Genomic DNA, 17,046 nt, shown 5'->3' with positions numbered 1-17,046 from the left:
AAACTCCTCCCGATACATTTCTTGCATCTAATAAAACGGATGTAATTTAACAAACAAAAATCAAAACATCACAAATTAATGTCAATGAGAACCATAACTACAATACAACCAATTTCGTTCTAAGAACCGAAAGCAATTAATATTAAACCCTAAACCTAGGGTTTCCCATTTGATGCACAACAATGAACCCGTAACATAACTACATACGCTGTGGTTACCTAGGTTTGCTAGTTTTTTCATGCCTTGGCATCATTCTATGGTTGTATAATACAAATATTGAGTGATAGAATAAAACCCTAAGTAATGGCGATTCTTAGATTAAAAAATCTGACTAATATATATCGAAACGATGCGAAAAAACTAGGAGTGGAGCGAGGATACCTTGCTCTCGAAGATCTACGGATCAAATCAAAGTTTCCAATGTCTAATATGCCGATTCATGAGATATGGTGAAGTGGGGAGAGAAAAAAACCCAAGAGGGAGGAGAAAGAAGAGGAAGAAGGCTCGGGCAGGTGAAAGGTCCTAATGGCTAGAGGGGGTGAATAGCCTAATAAAAAATTTCTACAACAACGCTTAGCAAAATGGTTAGACAATTATGAGATGAAGCAAGTGTTGCGCTAGCCTACTCGAGAGCAAGCCACCAACCACAATTCTAGTTTAGATAGTATCTATTCACACAATAGCTAAGATACTACTCTATGTTAGTGTGCTCTCAAAGACTAACTAAAGAGCCATACCAACCAAGCAAGCAAGCTCTCACAACTAGCTACACTAAAGAGCTTGACAACTAGTTTGTGGTAATGTAAAGAGAGTGATCAAGGAGGTTATACCGCCGTGTAGATGAAGGAACCACACAATCACAAGGATGAATAACAATGAAGACCGATTACCTCGGAATCAATGATGAACACAAAGATTTTTACCGAGGTTCACTTGCTTGCCGGCAAGCTACTCCTCGTTGTGGCGATTCACTTACTTGGAGGTTCACGCACTAATTGGCTTCACACGCCAAACCCTCAATAGGGTGCCGCACAACCAACACAAGATAAGGATCACATAAGCCATGGGCAATCCACTAGAGTACCTTTTGGCTCTCCGCCAGGGAAAGGTCAAGAACCCCTCACAATCACCACTCTCCGCTCAATGATCCTCGCTGCTCCAAGCCTGTCTAGGTGGCGGCAACCACCAAGAGTAACAAGCGAAATCCACAGCGAAACACGAACGCCAAGTGCCTCTAGATGCAATCACTCAAGCAATGCACTTGGATTCTCTCCCAATCTCATAAAGATGATGAATCAATGATAGAGATGAGTGGGAGGGCTTTGGCTAAGCTCACAAGGTTGCTATGTCAATGAAAAATGGCCAAAGGTATGAGCTTCAACCGGCCATGGGGCTTAAATAGACGCCCCCATGAAATAGAGCCATTATACCCCTTCACTGGGCATAACACGGGCTGACCGGACGCTCCGGTCAGTTGACCGAACGCTGAGCCCCTAGCGTCCAGTCGCTCGCAGTCAGCCACATGTCCTGACTTCAATGGTCATTAGTCTTGATCGGACACTGCGCTTGAGTTGACCAGACGCTGAACACCAGCGTCCGATCGTTTACAGTAAGGTTCCAAAACCGACTTTTGCCGACCAGACACGTCTGGTCATGCTCGATCGGACCCTGCCAGCGTCCGGTCACACTGTGACTACTTACTGTGCTAACCGACAACACGACCGGACGCAGCCCTTCAGCGTCCGATCAATTGACCGACGCCAGCATCTTTGCGACCAACTCCATTTCACCTCTAACTTCTTCACCCTTGCTCAAATGTGCCAACCACCAAGTGTATCACCTTGTGCATATGTGTTAGCATATTTTCACAAACATTTTTCAAGGGTGTTAGTTCTCCACTAGATCCTAAATGCATATGCAATGAGTTAGAGCATCTAGTTGCACTTTGATAACCGTATTCCGATACGAGTTTCACCCCTCTTAATAGTACGGCTATCAAACCTAAATGTGATCACACTCTCTAAGTGTCTTGATCACCAAAACAAAATAGATCCTATGGTTCATACCTTTTTCTTGAGCTTTTTATTTTTCTCTTTCTTCTTTCCAAGTCCTAAGCACTTGATCATTACAATGGCATCATCATTGTCATGCTATGATCTTCGTTTGCTTCACCACTTGGAGTGTGCTACCTATCTCATGAATCACTTGATAAACTAGGTTAGCACTTAGGATTTCATCAATTCACCAAAACCAAACTAGAGCTTTCAATCTCCCCCTTTTTGGTAATTGATGACAACCCTTATACAAAGATATGAAATAAAATTCAATTGAATCCATGTTGCTTGTCCAAGCATATTTACCATGTGTAAAAGAATATGGACAAGTTTCATGAACCCTAAATGGTAGCAATTGCTCTCCCTACATATGTGCTAAGAGTTTGGATTATAGCTTGCACATGTGCTTAGATAGGAAATATAGGAGTCGTTGTCTACCAAATGATGCTAAGGTATAAAAGATGGACCTTTGAAGCGTGATACCAATCAGAGTGCACTATTATACCATCCTTAGCACCATGGTTAGCTTGATACTACTTGTACACAAGCTTTGAAAAGATACCACTTGGAAATACTTGGAAATGGAAGTAATCTAATGATTTCATTTCATCATTCAATCTTACAATTAGCATACATCACACAAGCATGGATTTTGTAATTTAAAACTTGTGCTATTGCAAGCAAACATATGAAATGCACTATTCAAATGCATTATCCAAGTTCATGAGCTTGCTCCCCCTACTTGTGTGCTCAAAATTTTAATTGATCTCCTTTCCTTTTTCACTTCTCTCCCCCTATGTCATATATATCAAGTATATCTTTATGTTTCTCTCCCTTTATGATATTTCTCCCCCCTTTTTCACTATATCTTTGTTTCTCTCCCCCTTTGTCATCAATGACCACAAAGGTTCAAAATATAGATAGTATTACTTGTAGGGTTGAGATTATCAATGTCAATCAATGGGGTGAGGATCAAAATTCCAAATTTGGTTCAAACTAGAATATATGCCAAAGATATTTAACTTGGTTTGATCCAAGGACAAGCTTCTTCACATCTCTAAATAAGGGTTATCTTGTACCATGTTGAGTTAAACATTTATAGCTCATGTTCTAGATTAAATACTAGGTTTACAAGCCCACAAACATGTCATATGCTATCACTAGATCAAGTCAAGCATAGAAGCAATAGTGATACCATATAAACATCAAATTCATTTGATTTTCATGAATGAGCCTAATAAAATAGAACCACTTGAAAGGTCCTAATGAGATTGAAAATGTGACTAGATGCACTAACCATGTCCTTAGCAAGGATGTATGTCATGCCAATTAACTTTTACCTTAGATAGCTCGAAGGAGAGGCATGTTATATAAGTAGGGGGTGCATCAACACATATTTGAGAAATCCAATATGTTCAACTCATTCCTTAGCTTGCAAAACCTTTTCTCATCCAATAGCTTGGTGAATATATCGGCAAGTTGATCTTCTATGCCAACACTCTCAATGCAAATGTCTCCTTTTTGTTGGTGATCTCTTATAAATGGTGGTGGACATCTATATGCTTTGTTCTTACATGTTGAACCAGATTGTTGGTTAGCTTGATTGCACTCTCATTGTCACATAGCAATGGCACATTTGAGCCCCTAGCGTCCGGTCGCTCGTAGTCAGCCACGTGTCCTGACTTCAACTGGTCATCAGTCTTGACCGGACACTACGCTTGAGTTGACCGAACGCTGAACACTAGCGTCCTGGTCATTTACAGTAAGGTTCCAAAACCGACTTTTGCCTGACCGGACCTTGCCAGCGTCCGGTCACACTGTGACTACTTACTGTGCTGACCGACAACACGACCGGACGCAGCCCTTCAGCGTCTGGTCGCTAAGCGAACCCAGCGTCCGGTCAATTGACCGACGCCAGCATCTTTGCGACCAACTCCATTTCACCTCTAACTTCTTCACCCTTGCTCAAATGTGCCAACCACCAAGTGTATCACCTTGTGCACATGTGTTATCATATTTTCACAAACATTTTTCAAGGGCGTTAGTTCTCCACTAGATCCTAAATGCATATGCAATAAGTTAGAGCATCTAGTGGCACTTTGATAACCGTATTCCGATACGAGTTTCACTCCTCTTAATAGTACGGCTACCGAACCTAAATGTGATCACACTCTCTAAGTGTCTTGATCACCAAAATAAAATAGCTCCTACTATTTATACCCTTTGCCTTGAGCCTTTTGTTTTTCTCCTGCTTCTTTTCAAGTCCAAGCACTTGATCATCACCATGACATCACCATCATCATGACATGATCTTCATTTGCTTCACCACTTGGAATGTGCTACCTATCTCATGATCACTTGATAAACTAGGTTAGCACTTAGGGTTTCATCAATTCACCAAAACCAAACTAGAGCTTTCAATATATGAGGGACTAGTATAAAGGAGTAGCATATGATAATTCCCGATTTTATAGATTGCTCTCCATGGGTCTCGTGAGGGCATATCAAATTCTCAATTTTAGTGTGCCCAACATGCACTAGCGCAATGCTTCCATGCAATGGAGGCTTGTTTGGTTGGCTAGCCAAGCAGCATTGCCTGCCAGGTAGCAGCCCCAGGGATTGATGTCTGACCGACGAGCTGCTTGTCATGCACTCGACAATCAAACACACCTAGATCCGCTTGAGTCATGCGGGATCCTTGTGTGTTATACCGTAATCTTCTTCTCCACGACCACCGCCTACATCTAGAGATTGGGAGAGAAGATATGAGAAATGAGGTATATATATATATATATATATTAATTAGACCACTAGTCAAGACTTATATTAATTAGACCAAGAATAAAAGGTTCCAGGAGTATAAAGATGACAAATTTTACTATTCAAATATGGAAGTAATTATGGTGCATGATTCTTCACAAGTTGTTTCTTATTATTTATAAAATTATGATTTGAAATGCAACAAGGATTGATAAATGATTGAGTTTTTACTGTTGTTATTGATTGAGGGTCGGGATAGGGCGAATGCAAAGGGGGGCTAGAGGGGCCCTGGCACCCCTAACTTTACTATTTTTCATTACCACCCATAATGATCTAGCTAATCTACTACGTATTTAAAGGGTAAATGACATCGCTCTCCCCTAAATCTAATTTCAGGCTTCACCATTAGTCTATTGGGTCAAGATTTTACTATAGCTGAATGATTTCTTTATGGTTATGAACTGTTATTTAGGTTGTTGGTTTTGAAATCTCTGATGAGTTGGTTGGTTGGCGCTCCGACGATGCTTTGAATAATATTAAACAATCAGAAAGCAAAATAGTGTATGTATATATATATATATATATATATATATATATATATATATATATATATATTGTGCAAGGAGCTAGCATGCAAGGACAGGTCAATCGTTAGTTCGCCACATATGAGGCCCTGGAGAGCTGGTCAAGACGTTGGGGAGCTCGTGGCATAGGGCCAAGCATGGCTGCTCCGGCAAGCGCAGAAGGTGGCTGATGGTGATGGCCAAGGTCATGCATGCTACATCAAACACTGGCTAGCAAATCATTTGAAGTTAGCACACAAACAAAGGTTTCACTTCTCAACCAAATCCAGTCCTAGCATAGATAGACAGATAAACAAAATGATAGTCTACAATTAAGCCGAATATTGTCAAATAGTTGGACCAAAATTACATAAGCCCTAGATAGAGCTAGGCTGCATACAGGCCACAAAATAGACAAAAGTCATGCCTTTTAATGATGCTTGATTAGGAAACAAATTACGAAAGAAATCTGGGTTGTTGAATGAACGTCCCATGGTTAAAAATGTAATTAATCAAGGTCTATAATAAAATCTATATTTTCTTTACGTAAAACGGGAAGTTAACCAGGGCTGGATTTAAGCCCTGATCCACGGCCCTAGGAGTGGCACGAAACACCTGAAGTACCTCTCTTGAAAGTTTTCGGCCCTAGGCCCTTAACCATGAGACCAGCAATCAGCTCCACCCGGGGGCCCAGCAAGCAGCAGTCCAGCCCAGCAAAGCAGAAAGCTAGAAAAGCACAGGCCCGGCAGCTCTTCCTGTCGCCCTTCTCCCTCCCTGTCGCCCTTCTCCCACTCGGCTAGGTCTCTCAGTCGCGCACGCCCCATCGCTCCCTGCTATGCTACTGCCAGCGGAACCCTAGGCCGCTAGTGCCGCCGGACAGGGGCGGGCTCAGGCCTAGGGCCATGTCCCTAGTCGCAGCCCAAAATGTTTTAAAACAGCCACCTCGACGTCCATAGATCATGGCGCCGAGCTCGGCGCCAGGATCTACGGCGTCAAGCTCGATGTCAAGATCTATGGCGCCGAGCTGTCTACCAAATCACCGCCACATCTGCGTCGAGCCCAAGACCTCAGCACCAGCAACGATGGCGCCGAGCAGTGTAAGCCTCGGCGCCAGCAACTATGGTGCTGAGCTAAGGGGTTCAGATTTGGAAATCTTAACTCCAGAGACATATTTGTGAAAAAAATCATATTTGTGAATTTTTTTCAAAAACAACACTAAAAATAAAAAATTCGACTTCCTCTGGGGTCGCACGTGTTTCTGCAGCCGCACCATCGATGGGCTCAGCTCCGTCAACCCGCCTAACCACGTCGGTGCGCCGGGCTCCGGGAGGACAAGCGGGCAGTGCTGGAAGCAGATGCCGCTCAGTCTAAACTCTGAAGGCGATTGACTTGGCTCTCGAGCAGCGTGGGAGAGTCAGGCAGTCCAGGGCTCCTCCCCGCGTCGTCACAGAGACAGAGACCAATTCGGTGGCACGCTCCATGGCGTCGTGGAGCCACGCGGCGGTTGCGGGGCCGAGGTTGGACTCGTAGCTGATGGTCACGTGGAGCGCGGGGATGTCAAGCGCGCTATACCGCGCGAGCACCTCATGCACGAAGCCAAGGAACCGGCCCTTGAGGAGGCCGTCGGAGAGGTTGAGCACGAAGGCATGGGCCCAGGTGGTCCGAAACCGCCTGGAGAGCACGGACATGCGCACTGCGTCCGCGGCCGGGAGGAAGGAGAGGACGTGCTGGAGGATGCCGTCGGGGAGGTCACTGAGCTGGTCAGCGCCAGCCGCCAACTGCAACCTCGCGGTTTCCGGGCATCGCGAATCTCTGGTTGGTGAGCGGGTAAGAGAGGGGCGTGTGGCGGACGGAAGGAAGGGAGTCACGGTAGGGTTTCTCCACACCGGCGACGACGACAGAGGAGAGCCGGCGCGACGGGGGTCAGGGGTTTTGGGTTGCCGGGTTTGGAGGTGGGGATTGTGGGGATTGGGTGGAGCGATGGGGCCGAGCGGACGAGGAGGCTGTGTGGGCTGCATTTGTCAGAAGTTCGCCTACCAGAAATTCGGATCAGCCGGCGAGCTCTCTACCTCTCTCTCGCGTGAACTCGGTGAACTACAAAACACGGGAGTTTTGGTGCTGTCAACTGGCAGCGTTTTCTTGTTTAGATTGCGGTAATAAAAGAAGATTACAAGGCCATCGTGTCTAGGAAAAACGGCGGCACGCTCGTGATCACGGAGTGCCATCCCAAACCGCTAGGACGTGCCTGTGACGGACGCGCGACGTGGACGACGCCGCGCGGACTCTAACTGAAAGTCTGACCCGCTAACTGGATGTAAAAACTGAAACCAGCTAGCCTACTGTACATATCCAGCAACTGACTTATAATGGCTAACAAATCACCCCTAAGTCCTGTTGCCGGTAGAGAGAAACTTGGTGAGGCCGATCTTGCTGCGAAGCTCTTCGTACTTCAGGCGTCCGAGTGCTTTGGTAAGGATGTCACCTAGCTGCTCGCTGTTCTAATGAACTGAACATCGATCAAGCCTCGATCTGCACCTCCCGGACGTAGTGGTACTTCACGTCAATATGCTTGGTCTGGTCGTGGTGCACTTGATTCTTGACAAGAGAGATGGCGGACTTGTTGTCCACCCGCAGGATCGGTGCTTTGGCCTCGACGTCGACCAAGTCTACAAAGAGGTGAGCAAGCCAGACACCCTGACATGTCGCAGTCGCCGCCGCGATATATTCGGCTTCGCACGACGAGAGGGCCACAACCTTCTGTTTGCTGGATTGCCATGAGATCGGCCCGTTGTCGAGGAAGTAGATGACCCCACCGGTGCTTTTACGGTCGTTAGCGTCACCGGCGAAATCGCTGTCGCTGTAGCCGTGCAGCCGCGGCAACTTCTTCTTGTCCCCACACTTGTAGTGAATGCCCAGACCTGCTTGTCCCTACCACATAGCGTAGTATGCGCTTGACAGTAGCCTAGGTGCTCCTTCGTTGGCGCCTCCATGAACCTGCTTACGTAGCCGACGCTGTATGACAAGTCCGGGCATGTGTGAAGCAGGTACCTGAGACCTCCCACAATACTCCTGTACGCAGTGGCGTCAACGTGTGGGGTAGTGCTCTCCTTGAGGAGCTTGAGCTGAGGCTCCATTGGCGTCACGCTCGGGTTGCATTCGAGCATGCCTGCTCGCTCCAACAGCTTCTAGGCATAGCGCTCCTGGGAGATGGTGATCCCCGATGGCGCCTGACACACTTCGATGCCGAGGTAGTACGATAGTGTGCCAAGGTCGCTCATCTGGAACCTCCTCTTCATGTCCTCCTTGAACACCCGTAGTTCAGCAACGTCGCCGCCCATGATGATGAGATCATTGACATAAATGCCGACAATCAGCCGCTTTTGTGTGTTGCCGCACGTGTAGACGCCGTGTTCATTCTCGCTGCGCCTGAACCTGAGGGAGAGCAGTGTCGCGTCCAACTAGGTGTTCCAGGCACGAGGAGCTTGGCGCAGTCCGTACAACGCCTTGTGAAGGCATAGTACCTTGCTGGGGCAGTCCTTGCCGACAAAGCCGGTGGTTGAGCAACGTACACCTCCTCCTTGAGGTCTCCATTCAGGAAGGCCGATTTCACATCCATGTGGTGAATCGGCCAGTTCCAGTGCGCGGCAATGGCGATCATGAGCCACACGGACTCGAGGCGTGCCACCGGCGCGAACACCTCCTCAAAGTCCACCCACTGGCGCTGGACGTACCCCTTGGCCACCAAGCGCGCCTTGTGACGGACGACGGCACCCCGCTGGTCCCGTTTCACCTTATAGACCCACTTGAGGCCAATTGCACGGTGACTGACGGGGAGCTCAGTGAGACTCCATGTCCCATTGGCGATGATGGCGTCCATCTCTTCCTTCATGGCTTGCTGCCATTCCGGGGCATGTTCTACCTCCTTGAACGAGCCTGGTTCCTCAGCGATGACTACGTGAAGCTCATCAAATTCAAGCGGTGGCCGAGGTGCATACCCAGGTGGAGTGTTGTCCCTGATGACGTTGTCGACGAGGCGGTAGCGCTGGGGCTCATCATCATCCACGTCTGCAGTCGAGCGCATCATCGAACGATGGTGGCGACACGAACTCGATGCCATCCAGCGGCGATGGCGGAACCACCGAGCCTGGTGATGCAGGTGGATGTGATGCCGGTGGCGGTGTGGCAGGCTATGGCGAAGGCGGTGCAGCACTCGCAGCTGCAGGTTCCTGTTCCCCAACACCGATGGGCAGAGACAAGAACTCGACGCTGAATGGCTCGACTCCATCAGTCGGTGTCGATGCTGCACCCCAGCTCCAGCTCGCGCTCTCGTCGAACACGACGCCGTGCGATACGTGCACCCGCTCGCCAACTGGATCGAAGAGGCGATAAGCCTTGCTCCCTTCCTCGTAGCCGAGCAGGACCATCGGTGTAGACCGATCAGTAAGCTTCTTGAGGTGAGGCCGCATGTCCTTGACATGACCGATGCAACCAAAAGTCCTCAGGTGATGGACAGACGACTGCTTACCATGCCAGGCCTCGTACGGAGTCACTCTGGACAATGCCTTCGTTGGGGAGTGGTTCAGGAGATAGACCGTGGTGTGCACGGCCTCACCCCAAAACCTCCACGGAACACCTTTTGCCTTCATCATGCTGCGTGCGGTGGAGACCACGCTCTGGTTTCGGCGTTCGACGACCCCATTTTGCTGGGGCGAGTAGGGGGCCATCAACTGCCGGTGGACACCTGTGATCCGCCATGTATTCGCCGAACTCGATCGACGTGAATTCACCGCTGCGATCGGTTAGTAGCGCCTTCAGCTTGCGCCTGCTCTCCAACTCCGCACGGGCCTTGAACTGCTTGATGGCGGCAGCCGCCTCATCTTTGCTGGTGATCAAGGTGAGCCACATATAGCGACTCATATCATCGATCAGCAACAGAAAATACCTCTTACCCCCCGGAGTGGTGGGCTCGATCGGTCCACAGATGTCACCAGTGGACTGAGCTCCAGGTGGTTGTCAGCGCTGGTAGGCAGACTGCTACGGGAACAGGCGTCCTCTTCTGCTTCCCAACCAGGCACTGCATCGTAGAGCTGGTTCACGTGGTCGACCGGAGGAAGGCCACGCACCATCGACTGCGAGGACAGCCGGTGGAGCGCATGGAAGTTGAGTAACGCGCATGCCAAAGCCATGTCAGGCTCGCTGCTGCACGCCGCCAGGCACACTGGCCGGGCGATGTCGAGGTTGAGGTAGTACAGGAGGTTCAGTGCATGCCGTACTTTGGTGAGAAGGCGGCGGTCGGGGTCGTAGAGGCGAAGGATGCCGTTCTCGATGTCGACCTTGCTCCCCGCAGTCGTCCAACTGCCCAATGCTGATGATGTTGGTAGTGAGACACGGGATGAAGTAGACGCCGGTGAGCGTGCGATGCTCGCCGGACTTGCACGCGAATAGCACCGTCCCACACCCTTCAATGTTCACCAGTGATCCATCACCGAACCGCACGGTTCCACACACGGCAGGATCGAGCTCCGCGAACGCACTCTGAGATCCCGTCATATGGTTTGTCGCGCCGGTGTCAAGGACCCAGCAGCCGGCGTCCTTCTCGGCCTGGGCATCGAGCTGGATGAAGGCTTTGGCTTCCACCAACTCGACGCGACACGTGGTTCGAGCGATGTCAGAGAGGATGGCGATGGAGAGCACTGGTGCGTCCACCGGAATCAGCTCCGCGGTGGCGAGCATCAGGGCCGGCTCCTCCTCATCGGCATACGCCATGTGGGATTCCCCTTTCTTCTTGGACTTACAGTCCTTGGCCCAATGGCTTGTTTTGCCGCACTTGCGACACTTGTCATCGGGTGGAAGGCCTGCTCAAGCCCGAAGGTGGAGCGTCACGGGATTCGCCGCTACCGCGACCACGCCCCCTGTCCGCGGCCGTGGCGCTTGCCGCGTCCGCCAGACCCAGAGCTAGAACCACCGTGTTCCTGCTCGTTCCGAGCCTTGCGGCGTGCCTCCAAATCTTCCTCGCACAGCATCAGCCGGCTCAGCGAGTCCGTGACCTGCGTGGCCTCCGGCTGGGTGCGCTGCTCGAACACCCGCAGGCGCCCAACGACCTCCTCAACCGGGATGTTGTTCAGGTCGAGGAGCATCTCGAGCGCGACGGCCGCCTGGTTGAGCTTCTCCGGCATCACCTGGAGGAGCTTCTTGACGAGTTTGGCGTCCGTGATGCCGTCGCCAAGTGTGCGGAGGTTGTCGGCGAGCGTGGTGAGTCGAACTGCGAAGTCATCGACGGACTCACCAGGCTTGAAGGCGATGGAGTTGAAGTCGCGTCGCAGCTGCTGCGCGTTCGCCTCGCACACACGTTCGATGCCGACCCGCATGGTCTTCACCGCCTGCCATGCCTCCCTGGCTGTTGCCTTCTTGGCCAGTAAGCTCCATATCTCCTGCGGTACTCCGCGCAGAATCGCTGCGAGCGCGAGTCGATCAGTGTGATCGTCGCAATCACCGGGATCAATGGCCTCCCAGTACTGCACCGCCTGGAGGTTCACCTTCATGACCAACGCCCACTCTTGGTAGTTGGTCCGCTGTGAGCATCGGGTACTAGATGGAGTTGGAGCCACGCTCGATCACTCCCTCGATGACCCGCTCGCGACGCCCGGCGTCCCGGGTACGTGATCGGCTTGGGCGGCGAGGACGGCGACGTCGCGGCGAGCGCGACCCTCTGGCGCCTGATCTCTCAGGGTCGTCGTCACTGTCGGCAGAACGCGGCGGAGTGGTTGGCGCCATGACTGGAACAACCCTCGGCTTTGATACCAAATGTCAGAAGTTCGCCCGCCGAAAACTCGGATCGCCGGCGAGCTCTCTACCTCTCTCTCGCGTGAACTCGGTGAACTGCAAAACACGGGAGTTTTGGTGCTGTCAACTGGCAGCGTTTTCTTGTTTAGATTGCGGTAATAAAAGAAGATTACAAGGCCATCGTGGCCGGGAAAAATGGCGGCACGCTCGTGATCACGGAGTGCCATCCCAAACCGCTGGGACATGCCGCGACGGACGCGCGACGTGGACGACGCCGCGCGGACTCTAACTGAAAGTCTGACCCGCTAACGCTAACTGAATGTAAAAAACTGAAACCAGCTAGCCTACATATCCGGCAACTGACTTATAATGGCTAACAGCATTGGCAAGGATGTTTGGCGGCCATTTGTATAGCCCACGTGCTCAAAGGCCAGCTTCGGCCCACCAGAGGACCCATTACAACTGGATCGCAGGCCCAACGTTCAGACCATGGTCCTGCGTTGGTCTGTTGCAACGGTGGAGCAGAGCTCGCCGCCGAATGACTTTTCCGTGGCTCCACGGCGCTGGTGGTAGCGGCCGGCGGCCGGCAGCCGGTACCAATCACTGGACCGTTTCTGGTCGGCCGGAGATCTCGCTGGCCGACCGACGGGGACGAGGTGGGCCTTGGCGTACGTCTTCGTCTGCCATGCTACTGCTAGAGCTACTCCTACTTGCACTGCATCGCATGCATGTACCAGCTGCTGTCTCGCTCGCTCTCGATGAAAAGAGCGAAAGCGTCGCGCAGTGAGAGCCTGCGCGGTGGTGAGCGTGAACCCAACATCGGGGTCCTGATCCAGCATTGGGAGCCCACTCGCCGGCGACCACCCTACCCCGGAGGATGCCGTCGCTGTCTGTCTCTGCACTGCTCGATGATCGCCCAAGCCCCGCTTACACCGATGCCGGGTACGTTAACAGCGACCGTAAAGTAAATGGGGGAACTTTGTTAAAAGTAGTGATTTCTTTGAAGCCTCCCCGAACGATGTGACTGCAAAACAGAGATAAATACTAGTAGTAGAAATTATGAAAACAAAAGAATTATAAAATATTCAGCCATTAACTCTGTGGACCCTCACCATCACTAATTCTATCAAATCGTGCACTTCTGTTGTTATTAAGAAAGAAAAATAATCTTGTTCCACTGTCGCCCCTCTCCTCTCCACGCCCACATCGTGTGCTTGTCCTCCATCCCTCTGAACCCTAACCCACAACTAAAACTCTATGAAAGATAGGCCCAACTACCATCAACTGGACGTGGCCTAAAATCTTGCAATTTCATTTCAGGCACCTGAAATGTTGGAGGCCGTGAATAAGATATGAGCAATGAGAGACTGCAGATAATAATTTTGATTAGTTTTCAGCCAGCACTAAAAAATTACTAGCCAGCGTCATACTAGATCCGTATAATGAGTACAGCCCATTCTGCAGTTGCAATTGGTCAACTGAACATTCAATGATAGTATAATGAGTACAGCCCATTCTGTTTTCTGCCCGATGCATCAGGCTTTGCTCACAACACAAGCAAGAAGCAGTGGTGAGTGGTAAACATATCGAGGTGGTTCCAAAGCATTGTTTACTGCTATGTGCGCCCCATGGCCCTGTGTGCCGTTTGACCTGACGAGCACCAAGTACAGACAAATGCGTTTGATTCTCAGTTCAGACACAAGGACACCCACAGGCAGCAGGCAGGAATGCAAGTGCAGGCCAGGCCATCAGCATTAATTAGTGCATAATGGTCAAGAATCCCACTGACAGCGGTTTGGGGACGCTAATTCCGATGTCAACCTGCATGGGCACGCACGGATAGGCCACGGTTTACGTCACCCGCAAGCTTGTGTGGCTGATGAGAATCTCAAAGCCACTAGGAGTGGCAACAGTGCAATACAGCTACTTCGACGCTCCGGCGGTCGGCGGAACAACGCTTCCGGACAGCCGGAGTGCCCTCTGCTGCTGCATGCTACCTATGCCCATGCTTGATGCGTGTCCCCTTCTTCTCTGCTGCTGATCAGAACCCCACGCAAATTTACTTTTTTTTTATCCTTTGCCATTTGGCCAAGCAATATTATTTCTTTGGTAGTTTAGTGTGCGATTGATTTGGAGCAGCGTTGGAAAACTGGGGTGTGGGGGCAAATTCGCAAGTGTAGTGTGCAATTGATTGTTTTCTTTGGTTTCTTTATTTGGGTTCCTGCAGCGTTATTTTAGACTTTAGTCCTTCATAAATCTTGTAAATCTGGCACTTGGGGTCAATACTTCTGGTTGGTATACTTGGCCATGCAGCACGCGGCACGACACGAAGCACGAAAAAAAAGCCCGACACGAACCCGGCACGGCCCGATGAAACTCAGGCCCGGGCTGGCCCGGCCCGCTGCTCAGGCCGTGCTTGTATGTATAATCGATTCCATACAGCAGGCCTCCATCTGAATAATTGACAGGTGACACTGCTTCATAGCCATGCTATGTTGTTATTTATACCTGCAGGTTGCAGCAGCCTACTGAATTGCTTTTGACTGATCAGTGCTCTGCTCAAAGACAAGATTATGGGCATGTTTGGATGAGTTAGGGCTAGGTTACTAGTTGGATTAAAAAATAGGTCAATTTAGCTGAGCTTGGCTAAAAAATTAGCCCACCTATATACCCTTATGTTTAAACGTACTACGATTAATTTTTAGTTAGCTAGCAATTAGTTCTTGTATTGAAACAGGCCCTATGTAACAAGTTCTATTAAGCTATGCAGTTGTAGCATCTAGTAGTTTTGAAACGGATCTAGTACCATCAAATTTGTGTCATAGAAATTATAGACTCCTCTCCTCTCCGATCCAGTTTCTAAAGCGTGTGAACACGCAGACCAAAAATTTAGTCAACAGTTTTTAACGATTGTAACAAAAAATTAATGCAGTTAGATTTGCAACCAAATATATACTATCCAATAATTATAAATAATATAGAATATATAAATGACCTTGCTATCTCAAACCTGCCTTATAAACTAGACAGGAGGAGTAACTTAGAAATCATTAGTCAAAGGCTTGTGCTAGTGAATCAAAACACACCTTATACCCCGAGGGAGTACTATGGTAACACTATTACACTAACACATCGAGTGATTCCAAAACACATGCTGCTATACTGCGTGAGGTTTGACCTTTTGAGAGCGAACAAGGACAGACAAATATGTGTTTGCTTCACTATCAGTTCATCTTCATGATACACATGGACACCACAGGGAATAGGCAGGACAGGACAGACAGCAGTATATACTAACTGCAACAGGAAGACATTGCTAGCACTGCTGCTACCTGCTACATTGTAGATCTCTCCCGTTTAGATTAGCTTAAACTAATAAGATCCGTTAAACAATCTTACTGACAGTGCTTTGCGGCGCGTATTCCGGGGCGTCGCCTACATACATGGGCACGCACGGATGGTCCACCGTTTACGTCACCTCTGCAAGCTTTGGAGAACCTCAAAACCCACTCATGCCGTACCGGCACTGCTTCAGTGCTTCTCCAGTGGACCAATGCTGCTGTGCAGCTTGCAACCTGTGCCCATGCTTTGGTGTTGTGCCTTTCTGCTCCGGCTCCAGAACCCCAGGCCAGGCAAGCAATGTTCCATTGTTTTGATCTTGCTCCCTTCCCAAGCAAGCAAATTTTGGTCTCTTTTGGGGTCCTTCAAAACCTGCCCTAAGATGCTCCCTGACCACAATATATAGCTAAGATAAGCGTGGCCCTTGGGCCTTGGAGTAGAATAGAAATAGCGTTTGTCTTCGGAATCTGGTTCAGTAGCCACTCACAAGTTAGTGTTAGGTTATGTGTGTAATTCATTGTTTTCTTGGTCAGTTTCATTGGGATTCTTGAAGCACTCTTCTTCTCCGCAATAACCTTGGTATTTAAAAATTGGAAACTTCCATACTCACCGTCCATGAACAGGTTGGTGAGTGCTGAAACCGTCAGAGAAAATTAACTGGAGACTGCTAATTAAGTGCTAACGGCTTCATGTGTTAGTCTTGCCTATCTGCAGCATGCTGCTGTTCTAATCGCTTTTGTTTGACTGGGTGCTCTGATCCTCACAGACACAGCGTTGGAAAGTAATTAATCCAACTGAAACTAGCCTGCACCTATATATAGCAGCAATTCAGAGTATAAGCTGGTATCTGAATGACTGAATTATTGTAGTTACTTTAACAAAGATGCCCTTGCGTGGTGTGCATATCCCCACACTTGACAATATGATGAGTATATATGGTATCTCTAGTACCGTACCGCATTCTTCATGTGGCCATTCAGAGTTTTCAGACTGATGGTGTTCGATGGATCGGAGCAAATCGTATAGTACGTCGGCATAGTTAGCTGTAAAATAAGGTTTCAGCAAGATCGATGGAGCATGCACTTAGCTACTGCATCTGCCATCTGCGCATAGTACTACGACTGAAATGGATGCATCAATGCATGGGGTCATTCAGAGCTTCAGACTGATGGTGTTCGGTGGAAGAACGTATAGCGGAGCAAATCGTCGGCGTGGTTAGCCGTAAAATAAGGTTTGTGCAAGATCCATCTGGACAACGACAATGCATATGCATGCATGGAAACCATGCGGGGATTAAAGGTCGAAGGCGCCACGTGTGGGTCCTTGAATGTAGTACTCAGTAGGAAACAAGTGAAAAGCACGGTGGGTGGGTGCCCCTTGGTAATCATGGAGTTTTGATGGGTTTTGCAATTCCCCAAGCGGAGAAATGGCCAAAGCCCACCAAAAGACAGGGCAGGCAGGTCAGCAGGTGAGAGGTGAGGCAGCCTTCCGCGGTTTCGCCCCACACCACCAATACTCACCTTTAATTTTTCTGTCTCTGTTTGGCC

General features: G+C 49.4%; 1 protein-coding gene across 1 annotated transcript; it reads right to left on the bottom strand.

Annotated features, from left to right (window-relative positions):
* Positions 1–11,271: 11,271 nt before the first annotated feature.
* LOC136544427 (uncharacterized) lies at positions 11,272–11,919 on the bottom strand. Its single transcript, XM_066536595.1, has one exon. The coding sequence runs from the start codon at positions 11,917–11,919 to the stop codon at positions 11,272–11,274; it is 648 nt and encodes a 215-aa protein (XP_066392692.1).
* Between the last annotated feature and the right edge of the window lie 5,127 nt (positions 11,920–17,046).

Source organism: Miscanthus floridulus, chromosome 3, assembly GCF_019320115.1.
Source record: "Miscanthus floridulus cultivar M001 chromosome 3, ASM1932011v1, whole genome shotgun sequence".
NCBI lineage: Eukaryota > Viridiplantae > Streptophyta > Magnoliopsida > Poales > Poaceae > Miscanthus > Miscanthus floridulus.
Note: the sequence above shows the minus strand (reverse complement) of the source record. Positions and strands in the feature narration are given on the sequence as shown.